The following is a 17,460-nucleotide window of genomic DNA, read 5'->3' as shown; positions in this document are numbered from 1 at the left end:
AATAAAATATTACTTTAAAAAAATAAAATATTTTAAAAACATAATCCAAAAATAAAACCACAAAACAATTTTTTTTTTAACAAAAAATGTCAAGGCACGCCTTGTCATGTAAAAAACAAAACAAAACAAAAACTTGCAATTCTTCCCAACGTCGCTAAGAGGCACTATAGTGAAATAAATGCAGTACGTCAATTTGTTGTTTAAAAAGTTGCTCATCTCTGTCCTGTTAAATGTGGTCACACATGGTTCACACTCAGTAGTGACAAGTAGCCTAACAGTGTTTATTTCTTTCTTTCTTGAGGCATGTCCCCTTCACTGCTCTAAGATTCTGGGTTCAAATCTCAGCTCTGGCTGCTTTCCCTTGCCCTGTGGAGATGGCGTTCTCCCCTCTTCCGCGTATTTTCTCTGGGTATTCTAAATTGTCCACTGGTGTTTATGTGAATAAATGTCTATATGCAGGGTTGCATGGACTCATTTTCAGCCCTGTAGTTTCATGACTCAAATCTTCCAACTTTAGAGTGTTTTAATGAAGATGTATAATTTTATGCATCATAGTGTATCAATCTAAAATAGCTTACCATTCCACAGCTTCAATATTTATGTTGTATTTGATCAAAAATTAAAATAATAACTTTAATACGTTACTAAATCACAATCAAAGTTTATTTGTAAAATTGTTAGAACAAAAATAGTTCCAGTGAAGAGTGCTAAACAAATTGATATGCATATCGCAAAAAAGTCAGCAATGAAACAAGCATAACATTCAACCACTTACTTGCTCTTTATTTTAATGAACTGCAATCACAACTACAAGCTCACGCGTTTGAATTACAGCAAGGGCAGGATTTACAAAATTGAATGCAAAATGCTAATGCTAGTCTCAATCACATTTAAAAAAACAGTCATTTCTATTTGTTTTTCATTGTATGCCTTAAATTTATTATTACAAAAAGAATGTCAAGCCCTGCTATTTATCTCTTTCTTCTGAGTCTTCTCAGGGGGCATTGGCCTTATTTTTATTTTTTGTCTCAGTGTAATCTACAATTCCAAATACAAATACCACAACATTAAATTACTAGGAGAAAAAATGATTAGCCAAACATGATATTAGACTATGCACTTCAGGGATCTGTGATGATTTATACATTTGAGTTTGGGCACATTTGGCCTTGTCAGCTCAGTTGCACACCTTTTCTTTAATCTTGCCTTTTTCTGCACCACCCTTTCTCTTATTGCTATCTTTACTTTTGACTGCGCCTTTTGTGACTGTGTGAAGCTAAGCTAACCTCGAGTTGAGTTCGGACAGAGTACTGTTTGACTGTTGGCCAGCGAGGTGAGCTAGCAATGGCTAGAGTGGGGGAGGGGAGACAGAGTAAGCGAGAGAGAGCAAGGGAGTGAGCGGGACGCTTGCTTAGCTAATGCTTGTATGATCCCTTCTCCACGAAATAACATCCCGAATGGTCCATAATTCAGGCCGACCACGCAGGAAAATTCAGGCCGCTCCAGGTTAGTCACTCTGGGCCTAGCTTTTTGTTGTTGTTGCTGATTTTGAAACGAACATGCGGCCCACCGGGAGTTTTCCTGCGAGTCGAGATGGTCTCTGGACCAGTTTAGGGCCATGCACCCTGTCTCTCATAAATCAGTTGGGAAAGATTACAGCGGCGCTATAGAAAACAGATGAGTGGATGATTGCTATCTATTAGCTAAACTAACCCTAGCTAATCAGGCTATAGCAGGCCCTGAAGCTTTGCACGCATCATGTGCTTAGCCTTGATTGCTTCATTTTGGAAAATGAATGTCCAACAATATCCTAATGGGTTACAGGTATTGAGGTTATTGACTGACTGATGGACTGACCAGACTTAATCTGGTGCTGGTTCACCACAGCAAACCCATCCTACATGTGACCAGACACATTCCGTTGTTTTCAAGCGACTAGTAAGTCATCCTGATACATGGTGAAAGAATGTCTCTACGTCTTATGAAGCATTAAGTGGATGAGAGTCACAGTGTGTGACAAAAGACAAAAGATGAGTTTGGATACTTGTGTGATCCATGGGATGAAGACAGATATGATGTCTGTGAACGATCCAGGTAGAGTTCAAGCTTTGTTTCAACAATATCACTCTGACGGAGATGAAGTGGCCTCTTTGCCTGTCTGGAAGTTGAACAAATGGTCAGATGTTTGTTCTATCGGCGAGGAGGTGGTGGTGGCGGTGGGGAAGGGAGAGCTCAGTGTTTACACCAGCCAGGACAGAGAGTGGACCAAGGCGGCTCACTGGGGGGGAATTCAAAACAGTGTTCACAAGGAGGGCACCTCGATGACTACAACCTGTTGTCCATAAATGGCTAAAAGCCTAGAGAAGAAGATATCTGTGAGAATGATCCACAGCCACACTCGGTTATAAGCACCCATTTCATTTTATTGCGCAATATTCATATGTGTATATTTAATTTATATTCCAGCCACTCATCCATCCATAGTCTGTGCCACAGAACTTTGCCCTAAAATTCACAAGATTCATCGTAACACAAAATATCAAAAAACATAGCCCGACTAACCAACAATATAATATCTATGTTGAAGTGTTTCAACCCAAAAGCAATGGATCTTTGAACCAGGGATGTGATTTGACCAAAGTGAAATTATCTGAAAATTTAGCCGGGGGTCTGGGGGCCGCTGGCACCCAGCTAGGTCCAGGGCAGTGCCCTGGTGGGGGGATAAGGGGGGCGAAGCCCCCCAGAGCTCATGGGTTTTCCGTGTTTTTAAGTACTTTCAATGCACTCACATGACAAAGAAATAGACAAAACAACAGCATAAATTTTCAATGTATATTGAACTATCCCATATAAAATGGCAGTTTTAGTCAACTCAAAATCAGTCACATTCAAAAACATTGGACTGCCTTTGCTTTTAAAAACTATCACTGAGAATATCATCATATCTAACTAATGTGATTACTAAGTTAACACATAAATAATGTTGAAGAGTTCAAATTTCATGAACAAATAATTGTATCATGACCAAATGAAAAGTAACTCATATTAGAGCATACCACAAATGTCTTTGTTATAGCAGAAGATGTTATCTGTCGGAGTCATGTGCATACACAATGAACTACTACTACTAAAAAAAAAAAAAAAAAAAAAAGAAAAATCGGATTTTTTTTTTGGGGGGGGGGAGATAAAAAAAGCGGAATTCCGCGAATTAGCGGAAAAATCACATCCCTGTTGAACACAAACGGTGGTGCAATACATGTAGATGCATACAGTATATAGCAGGCTAGTCAACAAACTCAAGGCCCCAAGGCTATATGGGTAGCCCGTGGGTCTGTTTTACAAACAGCTTATCAGTGATAGAACATTGTGATTTTCTAGGAATGTTGTATAAGTGATCATTTGAAAACGTAAAACACTGGCAGAGATGAATAGAAATAGTTTTCCATATTGACATTTATCTGTTTCCTAATTTTGAGAAATGATGAGTCTTCACATAAAGAAAGATGCAATAATAACATTTTTAAAGGTCATTTGAGCAAATGTGTTATTTCAGCAGTGGGCATTAAATGGTAGCCCTTAGCATTGATAAATACCCAAGAACTGGCTCTTACGTTCTAAAAGGCTGGTGACTCCTGTTCTAAAATACCCCCCTCGCACACACAAACACAATATTTAGCCCTAGGAGAGAAAAATTTTTTGGGAGACATGCCTGAAAAGACGTCATGAAAAAAAAGTTCTTTATGTGCGCTGCTGACGTCCAGGTTGCAATCCCATCACTCGCCCAAAGTCAGCTGGGAAATAAGGACAAGATATTGTTGGATGGGAAAGTCCCTTTTATTCAGACAGACATCTCCCAATAGTATAAACATTTCTCTCACACATTTTTTCACTGTGTGTTAAAATGTTGAGGTTTGTGTGTTTCCTGGTTTTTACCTACCAACAGTTGTCAAACAAGCCTGACTGTATACAATCCTGGAATGTTAGTACAGCGGTGCCTGAAGAGTTTAATATAATCAGCTTTCCCCACTAAATGAATGGAAATGACATGAATTTGTCTCAGCCCCAGCAAAACACCAACAAATATTTTTGCGACACGTATTCTATTACAAAAAAATAGCACTTTACAGAATTGTCGTTTTCTAAAACATGAATAACATTATTACTAAACTCAGCTTTATTTGATGGAATGTAAAGAATTAAACAAGAGCATAATCATTTTATGCTCTAATTCAATGGACATTGTATCGCATTGTGGTCGGCGCACCCCCGAAAACTTGTAAGTCACTCTTAAATCGAGGTATCACTCACTGTACGGTTTAATTAAAGTAAAAGATTTGATTGATCCCTCTGTTTCCAATTTGGTCAGAGCTTATCGCTTCCACACTTTATCTCCTTCACTTAACTTTCCATTTAAAAGCGCGTGCTTCCCACACTTGTAGCCAAACAGCTTTTTTTTTTTCATTATTAAAAAGACAGCTGAAAAATGTCTCCAGCCTTGATGCTGTCATAACAAGCAGCCAGCCAGGAGGCAGAAAACAACAATTGAAAAGGTCACAACAGACAGGCTTAAAGCTAGTATTGCTCAGAGTGCAGACCTCCACCAAGGATCAGTTCTACCTTAGTGCTCATCTTCTCAGATACAGTACCCACCTCCTGCATATTTTGTCTGTAAGATCACGCCTTATACAAGTAGAAATGAATGAAAACAACCAAAAGAGCGATGTCGCAATGCTAACAGAAGTGGAAAAACATATTCTCTGGATCTGCACCATTAGCCGGATCACCACCAAAATTTTATGGGTTCCTCTTGGCCGATGTACCATATGAATGGCCTGAGCTTTTTTTTTTGCTTTGCTTTTTCATGAAATCCCCCTAACAAACACATGAATAAGTGGGTGATAAAAACATAACGTTGCTGGGCGGAGGTGAGGAGACTAGTAAAACACTTTAACAAACATTGGAACAGTAAAACACTGAGCTTAGCAACCCACAAGAGAGGGTCCCCTCATCTCATTGCTATGTTAAGAAAATAAATTAAATTCTAGCAAAAAATAATGTATAATTAAATAATACACACTGAGCTTAGTAAGCCACAAGATAAACTGACATAAATAAAAACAAAGTAAAATAAAACAAAATTCAATTCAATTGAACAGTGAGATTAGCAATCCACAAGGGCTCAATGTCTCATGTCAACTACATGGGAAAAATTCCAACAACAAAAATTTAATTAAACAATACAAAGTGAGTTTAGCAACCTACGTGAGGCTGCCTACTATCTACATGAAAAAAGAATTCAAACTAAATCAAGCAGAATTTACCAAATGAATATATTTTATATATGTGATACGAAAAAATAATACCCCGCACACCGACATAGACTTTACTTTGTGCTATTTGAGGGAACAACATGTTTTTCATCCGGCGTCATCATGTTGACCTCAAGTCTGACATAATCATTCACAGGTGCGGTTAAATGCAACAAGATACGCAAGATTGCAATACATGCTTTATTTCCTTGCTGTGTATTGTTAAATCACGTGTTGCTGTTATGTATTTGTTTTTAATGGTTGATAACTATTTTTTTCCAACTTCATGAATAATAATATTCTATTTTTGTATTTTGCTTATCTTGTAGCATTTATACTCACCTGTGAATGATCATGTCAGATTTGAGGTGAACCTGATAATGCTGAAACGTGTTGTTCCCTCAAATAAAAACACAAACTAAGTGTGCAGGCGATTATTTTTTCTTGTCACACAACACGAGTTCCTGCTGCCCACCAGCACCTGATGAGAGGCGGCTGTGCAAAGACACTTCCTTAATTGATTCAATATGCTTTAATAAAATAAAATAAATTAAAACTTCAAACAAATGAAAATGAAATCAAGCAATGAACCAAATTAATAAAATAAAAAATCAACCCATTAAACAAAATTAAACTACATCAAATAAAATCTAACTAAATAAAACAAACATCAAATTTAATTGTACTGCACAACATAATAAATGTAAACCAAATTAATTATGAATAGAGTGAAATTAAGCAAAAATATAGTGAGCTGTGCAACCATCAATGTCTGTTTGCTCTCCACATTAATTTAATCAATAAAATAAATAATAAAAGATAAAATAAAATTATTAAATAGGCAATGAGCTGAGAAACCTACAGGAAACTAAAATATATATTAAAACACAAACAATGATAGTTTGCTTAATATGTACATGAAATTGATAAATAAAATAAAATTAACTCATGCTAGAGGCTGACTTGCCTACGTGAATTAGATACATTAAATAGTTCGTTAGATTTAAGACATACAGTACATTATCTTTTGTAATCTAAACCATCTTTTCCACTAGCCTTTTTAAATAATTTTTTTTAAAGATAAAATACAACCAAGATGCAGTCATTAAATATGATGAAATACGTCAAACGTGTCTCATCTGCAACTGTTACACACATGCAAGCATCCCTGCCTTTGGTCATCTATATTTGCATGACAGCATGCAGAAAGAATGTTTCGTGAGTGGTCTCCATTACACAATGTGAGCCTAATTATGATGAGTGGAAATATGACAAACTGACATACGTAAACCTAGCACACATACAGTACTGTGGAAAACGATACAAACAGCCTTCTTTGTTTCCATGAAACTTGTAGTAAATATTAGGACACATACAGTGACTAGTAAGTGGTAATATGAAGTGTACAAAAACAATGACAGGTTTTACAATATATAAAAAAAATGAGACCAAGAAATCAATTTCAAAACTTTCCCCACCATTAATGTGACGTTTAACCTGCACAAATGAATTTTAAAAAATCAAGTGGTGAAGTAAAAATAAACAAATTAGTAGTTGCAGAAGTGTGCATACCCTTATAACAGGGGATGCGGCTGAGCTCAGAATTAATCACAGTCAGAATGACTGTTACGGTAAATTGAAGTCAGTACACACCTGCCATCATTTAAGGTGCCTATGATTAAACCCAAATAAAGTTCAACTGTTCCTAGTAGACTTTCCCAAACTTTTTTTCTTCCGTCTTTCTAGCAGAAACCGGAGGGTTTTGTGCGAAGACTGTCTGGAAAAGCCTACAAGAAAATCTGAACTTTATTTGGGGTTAATCACTTTAAATGTTGACAAGTGTATGATGCTGTACTCATGAATGACTGATGAATTTGAAAGTGATTGGTTAATTTTGAGCACAGTTGTAGAGACAGTATACGTGGGTGTGCACACTTAATGCGATTGGGTTGCACTATCTCAGTTATTTATTTTTACTTCCCCTCTCGAAAAGTTCTTTTTTTTTGGTACAGGTCACATTAACTTATTCCCTCCCAGCCATTTTCACTGAAGCAACCCCCTTCACTCGCGGCTGTTGTACTGGATTGTGACTAATTTTCCGAGGCTCCACAGAATATTGTGTTCTATTCCTGGTAAAAACACTGAGAAAAAGAGCTTCTTCCAACATGACTCTGGCTGATCTCTTATGCTCTGCTGCCACCTGCTGGCCATTTTTTGTAACAACTACAATTGTTTTAAGCCACCTCTTCATGTCAGAAGCTGCATCAAAGCCTTCTGTATGCTCTTGCATTAAAAACAAAGAAATATGTAAACACGTTTTTAGGATTGAATGAGTTAATGGTGGGCGTTTTGCAATGAAATAGCAGTTTGTAGTCTGAACAGCCACAAGCACATGAAATCCGATTTTTGCGGGACGGATTGAAAAAAACATTCGGGAGGTAGTTTCATATCTGATTTGGACAAGATGCGTCTTAGTCTGATCAGCTTGAAACACTGTCCTGATGTCACTCTACGCGTGCAAAACCAATGCGCTCGTGCTGTCAATATCCAATCGGTTCGCTGCCCGGCTGTTTCCTCGCATGCTCGGCAATCAATCGCCTTGACGACTCCACTGCCCCGTCGGCTCCTGTCATGCTCAACCGGAAATACGGTGACAGTTTACGTTACTTGCACTGAAGCCGATCTCGCTACCCCATCAGATCTTCACATGCGCAACCGGAAATAGCGAAATAGTGCCCGGTCATAGCCATAGATATATGGTCGTTTAAAAAAAGAAGAAAAAAAGAAGAAAAGAAAACCGCTTAACGCGCTTGCGAGAAACGGGAAGTAACGGAGCAGTAAACGTCACAATGACGTCAAACACTACACGCGTTGGGCGCCACCTCCGTTCGACGTCGTTGCTAAAGCAACCTGTCAGATGGGTCAATGAAGTGGCTCAGTCTGAACAGGGCCAGATCGGATTTGGACACTTGCTAAAAATAGTCTGGACAGGCCCTAAAAATCTGATTTGAGGAGGAATCCGATTTGCCTGCAGTTTGAACGCAGTCTAAGAGCTCCATTACTCCACCTCCTTCCCTTATCTTCTCCCGCCCACCTTGCTACCGCTGCACTGACTGACAGGGGTGGCTCTATTTTACCCTCTCTTCCTCTCCTCCTCTCACTCTTGTGACTCAAGATGAAGTTAACAGCACCGTACACATTTTTCACTTTGTTGACCTCCTTCAGCCTCTCTTGGGAAGGGAACGAGGGATTCGGCCAATGCACAGCCACCCTGCGGGCCGGGGGGCCGTGCGGACCGGGGCGAGCCGGCTGCCCTTATGTTTTGAGCCTGCCACCGTTGACTGTACACCTGCCGCAGCAATTCCGGGAGCTAGAGAAGCTGATGAAGGATTTACAGACACTGAAGGACGACGTGGACCAGCTGAGAAAGATGTGTGGCGACTGTGGGAGACACCAAGAGAGCAGGTACGGCGAGGAGGGACACTCTGAGACACAATGTTTAGGACAGAGAGATTTAGAAGACGGAGACAATTTGGGAAAGACAGTGGTACGCTCTATGTGCGATGTAGAATCATCTAGTGGCAAAAAAGTATCCCTGAAGGAAGCAGCTGGAAAAGATGAGAAGGAGGAAAGTGAACAAGCCAAAGAGGATGGTGGAAAAGAGATTAGAAATAATCAAGAGCATCAAATGTGGCCAGATGAAACAAATGTAATGGAGAAAAATACACAAATAAAGACGTCACAGGACCGTGGGAGGCAGGATCAAGAGAAGATTTGGGAGGAGAAGAAAAAGGAAATAGAAAAGGGGGTAAAAGCCAGCTGGAGTAATGAGAAACCAACACAGAATGCAGACAGAGGGCTCGCGGACAAAAAAGAGCCTATAAAAAAAGATGAGGACGGAGTGGTGGAGGAGGAGGATGGAGAAATGGGAAGTGTAAAAACAGAGAGAGCAAAAGCAGTAAAGAACGTGCAACGAGATGGCAATGGAGAATCAACATCCATCAAAACCACTCAGAGGACAGACTTTGTTTCAATCAGTCCGACTCCTGTGTTGACGTTTTTCTCAGCTCAAAGGCCCGAGCTTGTAGACTTGGATGAGACTGAGAGGATCACGTTATCTCTTCCATCCCCTCCCTTCTCCAGTTCCACTTCCAATTACTTACCAGTTATTAATCCAAAAAGAACCGAAACAGCTTCGACGGAATCGACCACCATAAGGAATCAGTTGGATGTAACAAGTTCAGCCTCCATCATTCCTCAACACAGCCTCCACACAACTATTTCCTCCCCTAAAGCCACAGATGGCAACAGGTGGCTAAGCACCGATGCAGGCTTGAAGCACCGACCAGGCCTGAAAGTCAAGCCGGAGGAAAAGCATACACTTGGAATGAAGACTGATGCCAACAATAAGCCAAAGGACTCCAAGCATGAGCGTAAACTGGACTTTAAAACCAAACAAAAAACGTCTCAACAGAAAAACAAAGCAGAGATTAAACTAAAACCTGGTGATGACACTAAAAGGTTTCAAATTCAAAGAGCTGACAATAGGACAACTGATCCTTATCTCAAAACGCCAAAACCCAAACGTGGTCAAGACAGGACAACTAATCTGCAGCCCGTAGCAACTGATCAACAAGCAAAACCTGTGACAGACGATGAACCCGAATCAGACCAAACTCCAATGTTAAATAAAAAATCGAATCCAAACAAAAGACCTGTTCATCCTGTTAAAACCATAAAGAATGACCAGAAGCAAAAACCTGGCAAAAAGTTAAAAAGTTACACAAAAGAAAAACTTGATCAAAATATAGCAAAGCAACATCTCCCACCAGATCTGCAGACGGATTCTAAAAAAAGGGAAAAACTGACAGAATCAGTTCATTATAATTCTTCCAGGAACTCTGAGACAGAAAACACATTTACAACTAATCACAATCAAAGGCTGAAATCCAGCCAGAAAATTCCCAATATTAACGGAAAGCTCAAAACTGGTCAGGTGCTCAAACTAAAAAAAAAGCAGTCCAATCCTGCAAGAAACCAAAACGCTAAAGTATGCCAAATACTTACTGATCTTGACCATCAATCTGTGTCTACTCAAAGTCCTGGTGAGGACTCCAATAAAATATCTGAACCCTGGTCTCGCTCAAATGACAGACCACCAAAGAAACTGACGCTGGAGCCAGAAGCAACACCAACTGAACCAAACCAGAACACAACAGCACCCCAACCTCACCAATTTAACAGGACGACAACCGGTAGTTTCTATTATGCTCACCTTCCTCCTACTCCTGGCCCTGTTTCACAAATGGCTGAGTTGACTCATTCCCGAGTGGACACAGAGTTCAAGCCCAGCATGATGAAAACTGTCACGCCAAAGACCTTCACAGGCGTACGCAGCCTGCCCATGGGCCCACACAGTGGGACGGTGTCTGATCTGAGGCCACAAACAACCAGTAAATCTTCATCAATTCCAAAATCAACACAACCGATCGGGCTCCACAATGTTATTCCGAGCAACACTCCAGGCCCTGCAAAGCTTCACGCTAGGGATGAAGTAGCACCCCTTCAAAAGACTATCCAACCCCTTCCCCCTCGTGCCCAGACCACCTCCAGCTCTGACTTCAGCTCAACAACCACCACTGGCCTTGTGGCTCACCCGGCTGCTACGTCATCTACGTCAAGCGCTCGTGAGCTGCGTGTGAAAATCAAGCAGGTGGCTGCCGCATTCTTCAACGGCAGTCAGTTGGGGCCGAATGGAGGATCACCACCGGAAAGGCATCCAAAAGATCTGCCAAAGTATAATGAGAATGAAAGCAAGACAGCCAGCGGATCACTGAGGCTGATACCATCTGAAGGTAAGAGACACAATTTTTCACACACCATGATAACATTTTTTAGGTCTTATCGCAAGAACCTGTATAGATAGATGGATGACAAGTCAGACTACAAGGGCCTCTCTCGCTTAAACATACATAGTTTGAAGTCAAAAAGTGACCAAATTCACCATCTTCTTACTGACTCAAATATTGACTTCCTCTGCCTCTGTGAAACATGGCTTCATGAATTTTCAGCTCCAACAATACTGTCTGTACCTGGCTATAAAGTATTTCGAAAAGATAGATGGGGCTCAAAGGGTGGAGGAGTTCTGATTTATGCCAAGGACACTTTTAATTGTAATGAAATACTTGTGGCACATGAAACTGGACTAGAATTTATTGCTTTAAAATTAACTTTGTCACAGCAAATGTCTTTTACTCTCATAGATCTCTAGAACAATTCAATTTGACCAAAGAGTGATTATTATGGGTGATTTAAATGTAAATTGGGAGTCTAACAAAACGGAAACCATCTGAAAAGGGTTATGGATAATTTTTATATGACTCAAGTTATTAATGGCTCCACACGAATAGCAAGTTGCGCAAGTACACAGATAAATCTAGCCTTCACTAACAGACCAGAGAGAATACTAAAATCATTTAACATGCTGACTGGTTTGTCAAATCGCAATCTGATTATGATCATGATAAATAGAAAACTAAATAAGGCGTTTGCCTGTCACAGAAGCTTATTGGATCCCAAAACACAAACAAAACAATTTCCAAAACTCAGTAGAGCAGGTGAACTGGAATGAACTGTTTTCAGGACTTGACGTAGATCGTGACTGTTTTTTGTTAACAAGTAAATTAAAATAAATTATTTTACAATTCACACAGAAAATTAAACACAGAGCTAAGAAGAACAACATTCCATGGTTAAATAAATCTATTCTGAGATTAATAAAAGAACGAGACAATGCTTTAAAATTGACTATAAAGATGGGATGTATTCATCAGTATGTCCCCTTAAGAAACAAAGTAATTAAAGAAATCAGAAAAGCCAAGGCTGATTTTTTTCATTAATGCTTTGAATAGTGCAAGAGGAAATACCAAAATTATTTGGAACTAAATTTAAAAAAATGACAGGTGAATCCTTTAAAATAAAATAAAAATCTGGAAATCCACTTAAATGGAAAAATCCTTAGAGAGTCAAATGTAATGTAATAGCACAGGCTTTCAATTCATACTTTATTAATTTGGTTAATGATTTTTCAAATTTTTTTACAAAATCAAACAATTACTATCTTGTTCAGGTTACTGCACATTTTTCAATAAAAAAACATTACTGAGACCAAAGTTATGAATATTATAAACTCACTTAATGCCTCTAAGGCTAAAGATGTCTTTGGAATGGACACGAGCGTGCTCAAGGACCTGGGTTCAGTTCTTGCTAGCACTATCCCTCTTATTTTCAACCGTTCTATTTCAACTGGGCACTTCCCAGATGTGTGGAAGTTTGCTACAGTTTCTCCAGTATTTAAATCTGGTGACGCAACCTCTTTAAATAATTACAGACTAATAAGTATTCTTCTATTTCAAAAGTAGCAGAAAAATGGGTCACTGATCAAATTGTTCATCATTTAGACAACAGCTCCACTCTCCACCAAATTAAATTTGGCTTTCGGGCCAAACATTCGACCGAGACAGCTATATGACTGTAGAGAAAATAAAAGTATCTCTAGATTTGGGTGGTGTAGTAGGAGCAGTATTTTTGTATCTTAGGAAAGCGTTCGATGTGGTAAATCATTCAGTTCCTCTCACTAAGCTTTCACATTTTAACTTTTCCATCTCTGAAGTGAAATGGATTGAATCCTACTTAAACAATCACTCTCAGTCTGTTTCAATTAACAACTATGAATATGAGCTTCTCAAATTATCAACAGGTATTCCTCAGGGATCAGTTATAGGCCTAGATGTCGAATGTATCCTGTATGCAGATGATACAGTTGTATTTGCTTACTGTCCTTCCAAAGACATTGATGCAGTCAAACTCACTAAAGCAATGGATAATGTTACTACATGGCTGCAAGAGTGCTGTCTACAGCTGGATGTGTCCAAAACAGTCAGCATGTTTTTTAGTAAAACCAATAAAAATGGTCCTGATATATGGGTTTCAGGTTAAAAAAAAAAACTACAGACTGTTAATCAATATAAATATTTTGGACTATTGATTGACTCTATGCTTTCCTTCAAAGCTCATGTTGACAAATTATGTTAAAAAAAAATCTAGTTAAATCTTGCACATTTTTGTTCAATCAGGAATGGAATGTCTGCTGATTGCGGCAAAAATCTTTTTAGACTATGATTTTTAGCCACCTTAATTATTGTTTAACGAGTTGGTTTCAGGCCTCAAATAACACAATGAGACCAGTATTGTATGTTTGTATGAGCAAGCCATCAACGTTTTGGATAAAAAAAAAAGTCACTACCACCACTGTAATATATTAGACAAATATGGTTTTCTAAACTGGATTGACCTTCAGAAATTTGCAGACTTGTGCTTGATTTATAAGTTTACTAACAATTTAGCCCCAGTTCCGTTATCCAAGTTTATCATTCAGAGAAATAACAGTGAACGTGTGACGAGAGGACTGCGAGAGGAGACTTTGTTATCCCTCTTCGTAAGAGCATCTTCAGTCAGTCCGCCTGGTCTGTGAGAGAGGCCAGGGAATGCAACTCACTGCCAGATCAGATTAGACAGTTAACATATAGGGCTTTTACTAAACATTTGAAAAAGTGGCTTGTTGAATCATATACTTGGCAACACTAAAAGATACTTAATCTGTTGTGCTGTTATGTGTATTATATCTATTGTTTCTATTCTTAACAGCAAAGTTGTGTTGTCTTTTTAGTGTGTCAGGACCTGTTTAGTCAAATTGTGGCGGCCGTGGCTCAGGGTGTAGAGACGGTCGCCCAGTAACCAGAAGGTCGGCTGTTCAATTCCCACTCTTCCCGAGTAATATGTCGTTGTGCACTTCATACACATTGCCTCCAGTGCTACTCACACTGGTGTATGGAAGGTGCGAATGTTTGATGGTGGTCAGAGAGGCCGTAGGCGCACACTGGTAGCCACGCTTCCGTCAGCCTGCCCCACGGTGTGAATGTGTGAGTGCAAGAATTATTATGTATCCATTCCATTGTAAAGCATCTTTGAGTGTCTAGAAAAGCGCTATATAAATCCAATGCATTATTATTATGAATTGTATGTTTTTACTAATTGTGTGTCTATGCTGTGCTTATATTTTTGTATTTTATTGCTTTTTTTAACATCATGGCCAGGGGACTACAAATGGAAAATAGCCTTCTGGCTAATTCTGGATTTTTTAACTCGGGAATTTTTTATGTGTTTTATTAAATTCCAATGTCCTCTTTTAAATAAATCAAATTTGTGCATGGCACTCTAGGGTTTAGGTCAGGATTCTGGGCGGGGCTATTCTGAACATTGATTTTCTTCTGGTGAAGTCGTTCTTTCGTTGTTGTTTTGTGCCTTGTGAGAACATATTCTTACATTACACATCACTCTTAACTTCGAAAAGTCGTAAATTGGGACCATAGAAACCCAAATAATCCCATACTTTAAAGTGGAAGTCAACCTTAAACACTTCTTGACAATAATATGTTATATGTGACCTCACTAGTCTAAACATGACATTGTGATTAATATTACATTTGTGGAATATGAGTTATAAAGCAAAATCCAGCCCTTTTTCTAATTCATCTCAGGAGCGGCCATTTTGCCACTTGCTGTCGATTGACGATGACATCAATGTTGGTCAGGGCTCAGGCAACGATCAATCACAGCTCACCTGTTTTCTGAAGCTGGGCTGTGATTGGTTGTTACCCGAGACCTGAGCAACATTGATGTTATCTTCAGTCGACAGCAAGTGGCAAAACGGCCGCCTTCTGATATTGATTAAAAAAACTGCTGGATTACGCTTTTTCAACTCATATTCCACTAACGCAATATTAAACAGAATAATGTATTTAGACTAGTGGGGCTGCATAGAACATATTATTGTCGAAAAAATGGGGTTGATCTTCCCTTTAACCACTATTTGAATCAGACCTCTTAAGTTAATTGCTTTTAAAAGCCATACCATCTGCTTAGATCAACATTAGCGTGTTTTCCAAACCATAAAATAAAGTGTTTATATGCTGTAAGGTAAAAAGTAAACATCTTCTAAATGACTCACACGAACGCTTCCACCATGGAGGTCCACTCTTGGGATGGTAATATGTTGACTGACCTCATTTACAGTAGGAAAGTAGTCGTGTTGCACTTGTTAACTCATTTTTACATTCCTGCTGCAAGGTGATCGTAATTACCCCCACTTTAAAGCATGGTGTCTAAACTTTTACCTACAATGGCTATGTACAGAAAAAATGGAAAATACAAGGGTCAGTTTGGCATTCTTCACTTTTAAATTGTAAAGCACATGAAACCAATCAATTGTATATTGTTTTTATACAGTATATTTTTTAAGAACAGCTCATGCAGTTTAATATTTGACGTGATAAATTTAGGATTTTCCAAGAACTTTCAAGTGACCTATGGCCCTGTATCCTACTAGAGAAGATTGGCTTTGGCAGCAATCAGCAGCAGAACCCCAACTCCACATTCAGAACCAAAACAAGAGCAATCTTCAGTAAGATGACAATCTTTCAAGCAGTATTAACTTAAGGGTCATTAGTGTTATGCTTCACACATCGGACCTTGAGTAGAAGTGTCCATTTTTGCTTCTCGAACTGAATTATCTTTAGTAATCAAGGTGGTATGAATAGAAAGAAACTTTACTATTTCAGCTACTGGACTTTGGACACGCTTGCTTTAAAGTGAGGCCTCGGCCAATCAAAGACAAGCTTGTGACTTGTGTCTCCATCAAATGCTCCTCAGGTGCAGTTTCTGCTGTAAAGAGGGACTGCTCGGATTACCTAGTTAGAGGGCGGGTGATGAAGACTGGCATCTACCAAGTGACTCCGGATCTCCATGCCGGCAGCGGTTTTCCGGTCTTGTGCGACATGGAGGTACACGGTGGAGGATGGACCCTCCTGCAGCTCCGGCAAGATGGCAGCGTCAGTTTCAACCGCAACTGGGCTGAGTACCGATCAGGCTTCGGGCAGCTACTGAAGGGAGGGGAGTTCTGGTTGGGTAACCAATATATCCACCTCTTGACCCGGGTCAAGGACATGACGCTGCGAGTGGAGCTGCAGGACTTCTCTGGGGTGTCAGGGTACGCAGAGTATGAGCACTTTAGAGTGGCGAGCGAAAGGATGCGCTTTCGGCTGACGGTGGGGGGTTATTCTGGAACAGCGGGAGATGCACTCAGCTTCGGCTCCAGCTACGACCACAACAACCAGGCCTTCACTACCCCTGATAGGGACAACGACCGCTACCCAGCTGGGAACTGCGGGGCTTACTACAGTTCCGGCTGGTGGTTTGACGCATGCATGGCTGCAAACCTCAATGGAAGGTACTATTTTGGGAAGTACAAGGGGGTACGAGATGGCATATACTGGGGGGCCTGGCATAATATCTCCACCGAGTTCTACCTCACAAATGAAAGGCAGTCTTTTAAAACAGTCAGGATGATGATCCGACCAAGGGGATTTTTATCATGAACATATTATTGTTAAATACTATTTTCAGATAGTTAGGGGTATTGGGGTTTGGGGGAAATTTAAGGATGAGACAAAAAAAACAAAAACAAACAGTTGCACTGGCATTCAAGGTCAAAATCAATTGATCTTTGAAGATTATAGTGCATTTTCGGCTCATCTTGAAATGGCAACTAAAAGCTCAATAGCCCTATTTTTTTCGAGTAATGTGTGTTTATATCAATCACATCAACTCAGTTTGTACCATTTAACATTAACTCAAGAAAAAAAACAGTACTGCGCTGGCCAATTTGGCGCAATACTTCCCCCTAGTGAAAAGTTTTTCATTCTGCAGTAACTTGTGTGCTGATATAAACGGGGTTCTTTTACAACCAAAGAGAAAATCAATAAATTCGGCCGCGGCATGAACAGAGCACTCCTGTGATGAGATAATTGACATAGTGTTTACTGTACAGCTATAAAGGCTTTGTGATATATGCGTGAAAGTGTTTGAAAGGTTGATGGGATTATTATTTTTTTGTCTCTCCTTTTCATTCTATACCTACTACCCCACCTCCCACACACACTCACAAATTAAAGCACAAAATGACAAACAAAGTGTTGTTTAGTTCTTTGAAAAATGAAAACTATCAATCGATAAAGACAATTATTTTATTTTG

The 17,460-nt window shown here is 39.4% G+C and overlaps 1 protein-coding gene across 1 annotated transcript; it reads left to right on the top strand.

Moving 5' to 3' along the window:
* Positions 1-8,484: 8,484 nt before the first annotated feature.
* LOC144053123 (uncharacterized) lies at positions 8,485-17,380 on the top strand. The gene is made up of 2 exons (XM_077567216.1): positions 8,485-11,164; positions 16,080-17,380. The coding sequence occupies exons 1-2, from the start codon at positions 8,485-8,487 to the stop codon at positions 16,802-16,804; spliced, it is 3,405 nt and encodes a 1,134-aa protein (XP_077423342.1). The 3' UTR covers positions 16,805-17,380.
* Positions 17,381-17,460: the final 80 nt, after the last annotated feature.

Source organism: Vanacampus margaritifer, chromosome 6 (genome assembly GCF_051991255.1).
Source record: "Vanacampus margaritifer isolate UIUO_Vmar chromosome 6, RoL_Vmar_1.0, whole genome shotgun sequence".
Taxonomy (NCBI): domain Eukaryota; kingdom Metazoa; phylum Chordata; class Actinopteri; order Syngnathiformes; family Syngnathidae; genus Vanacampus; species Vanacampus margaritifer.
Note: the sequence above shows the minus strand (reverse complement) of the source record. Positions and strands in the feature narration are given on the sequence as shown.

What these genes read in the sequence shown, in the direction of transcription:
- LOC144053123 (XM_077567216.1), top strand. Translation starts at nt 8,485, where the DNA reads ATGAAGTTAACAGCACCGTACACATTTTTCACTTTGTTGACCTCCTTC. An exon ending in GAGGCTGATACCATCTGAAG is followed by an intron (nt 11,165 to 16,079) that starts GTAAGAGACACA and finishes AATGCTCCTCAG; the next exon opens with GTGCAGTTTCTGCTGTAAAG.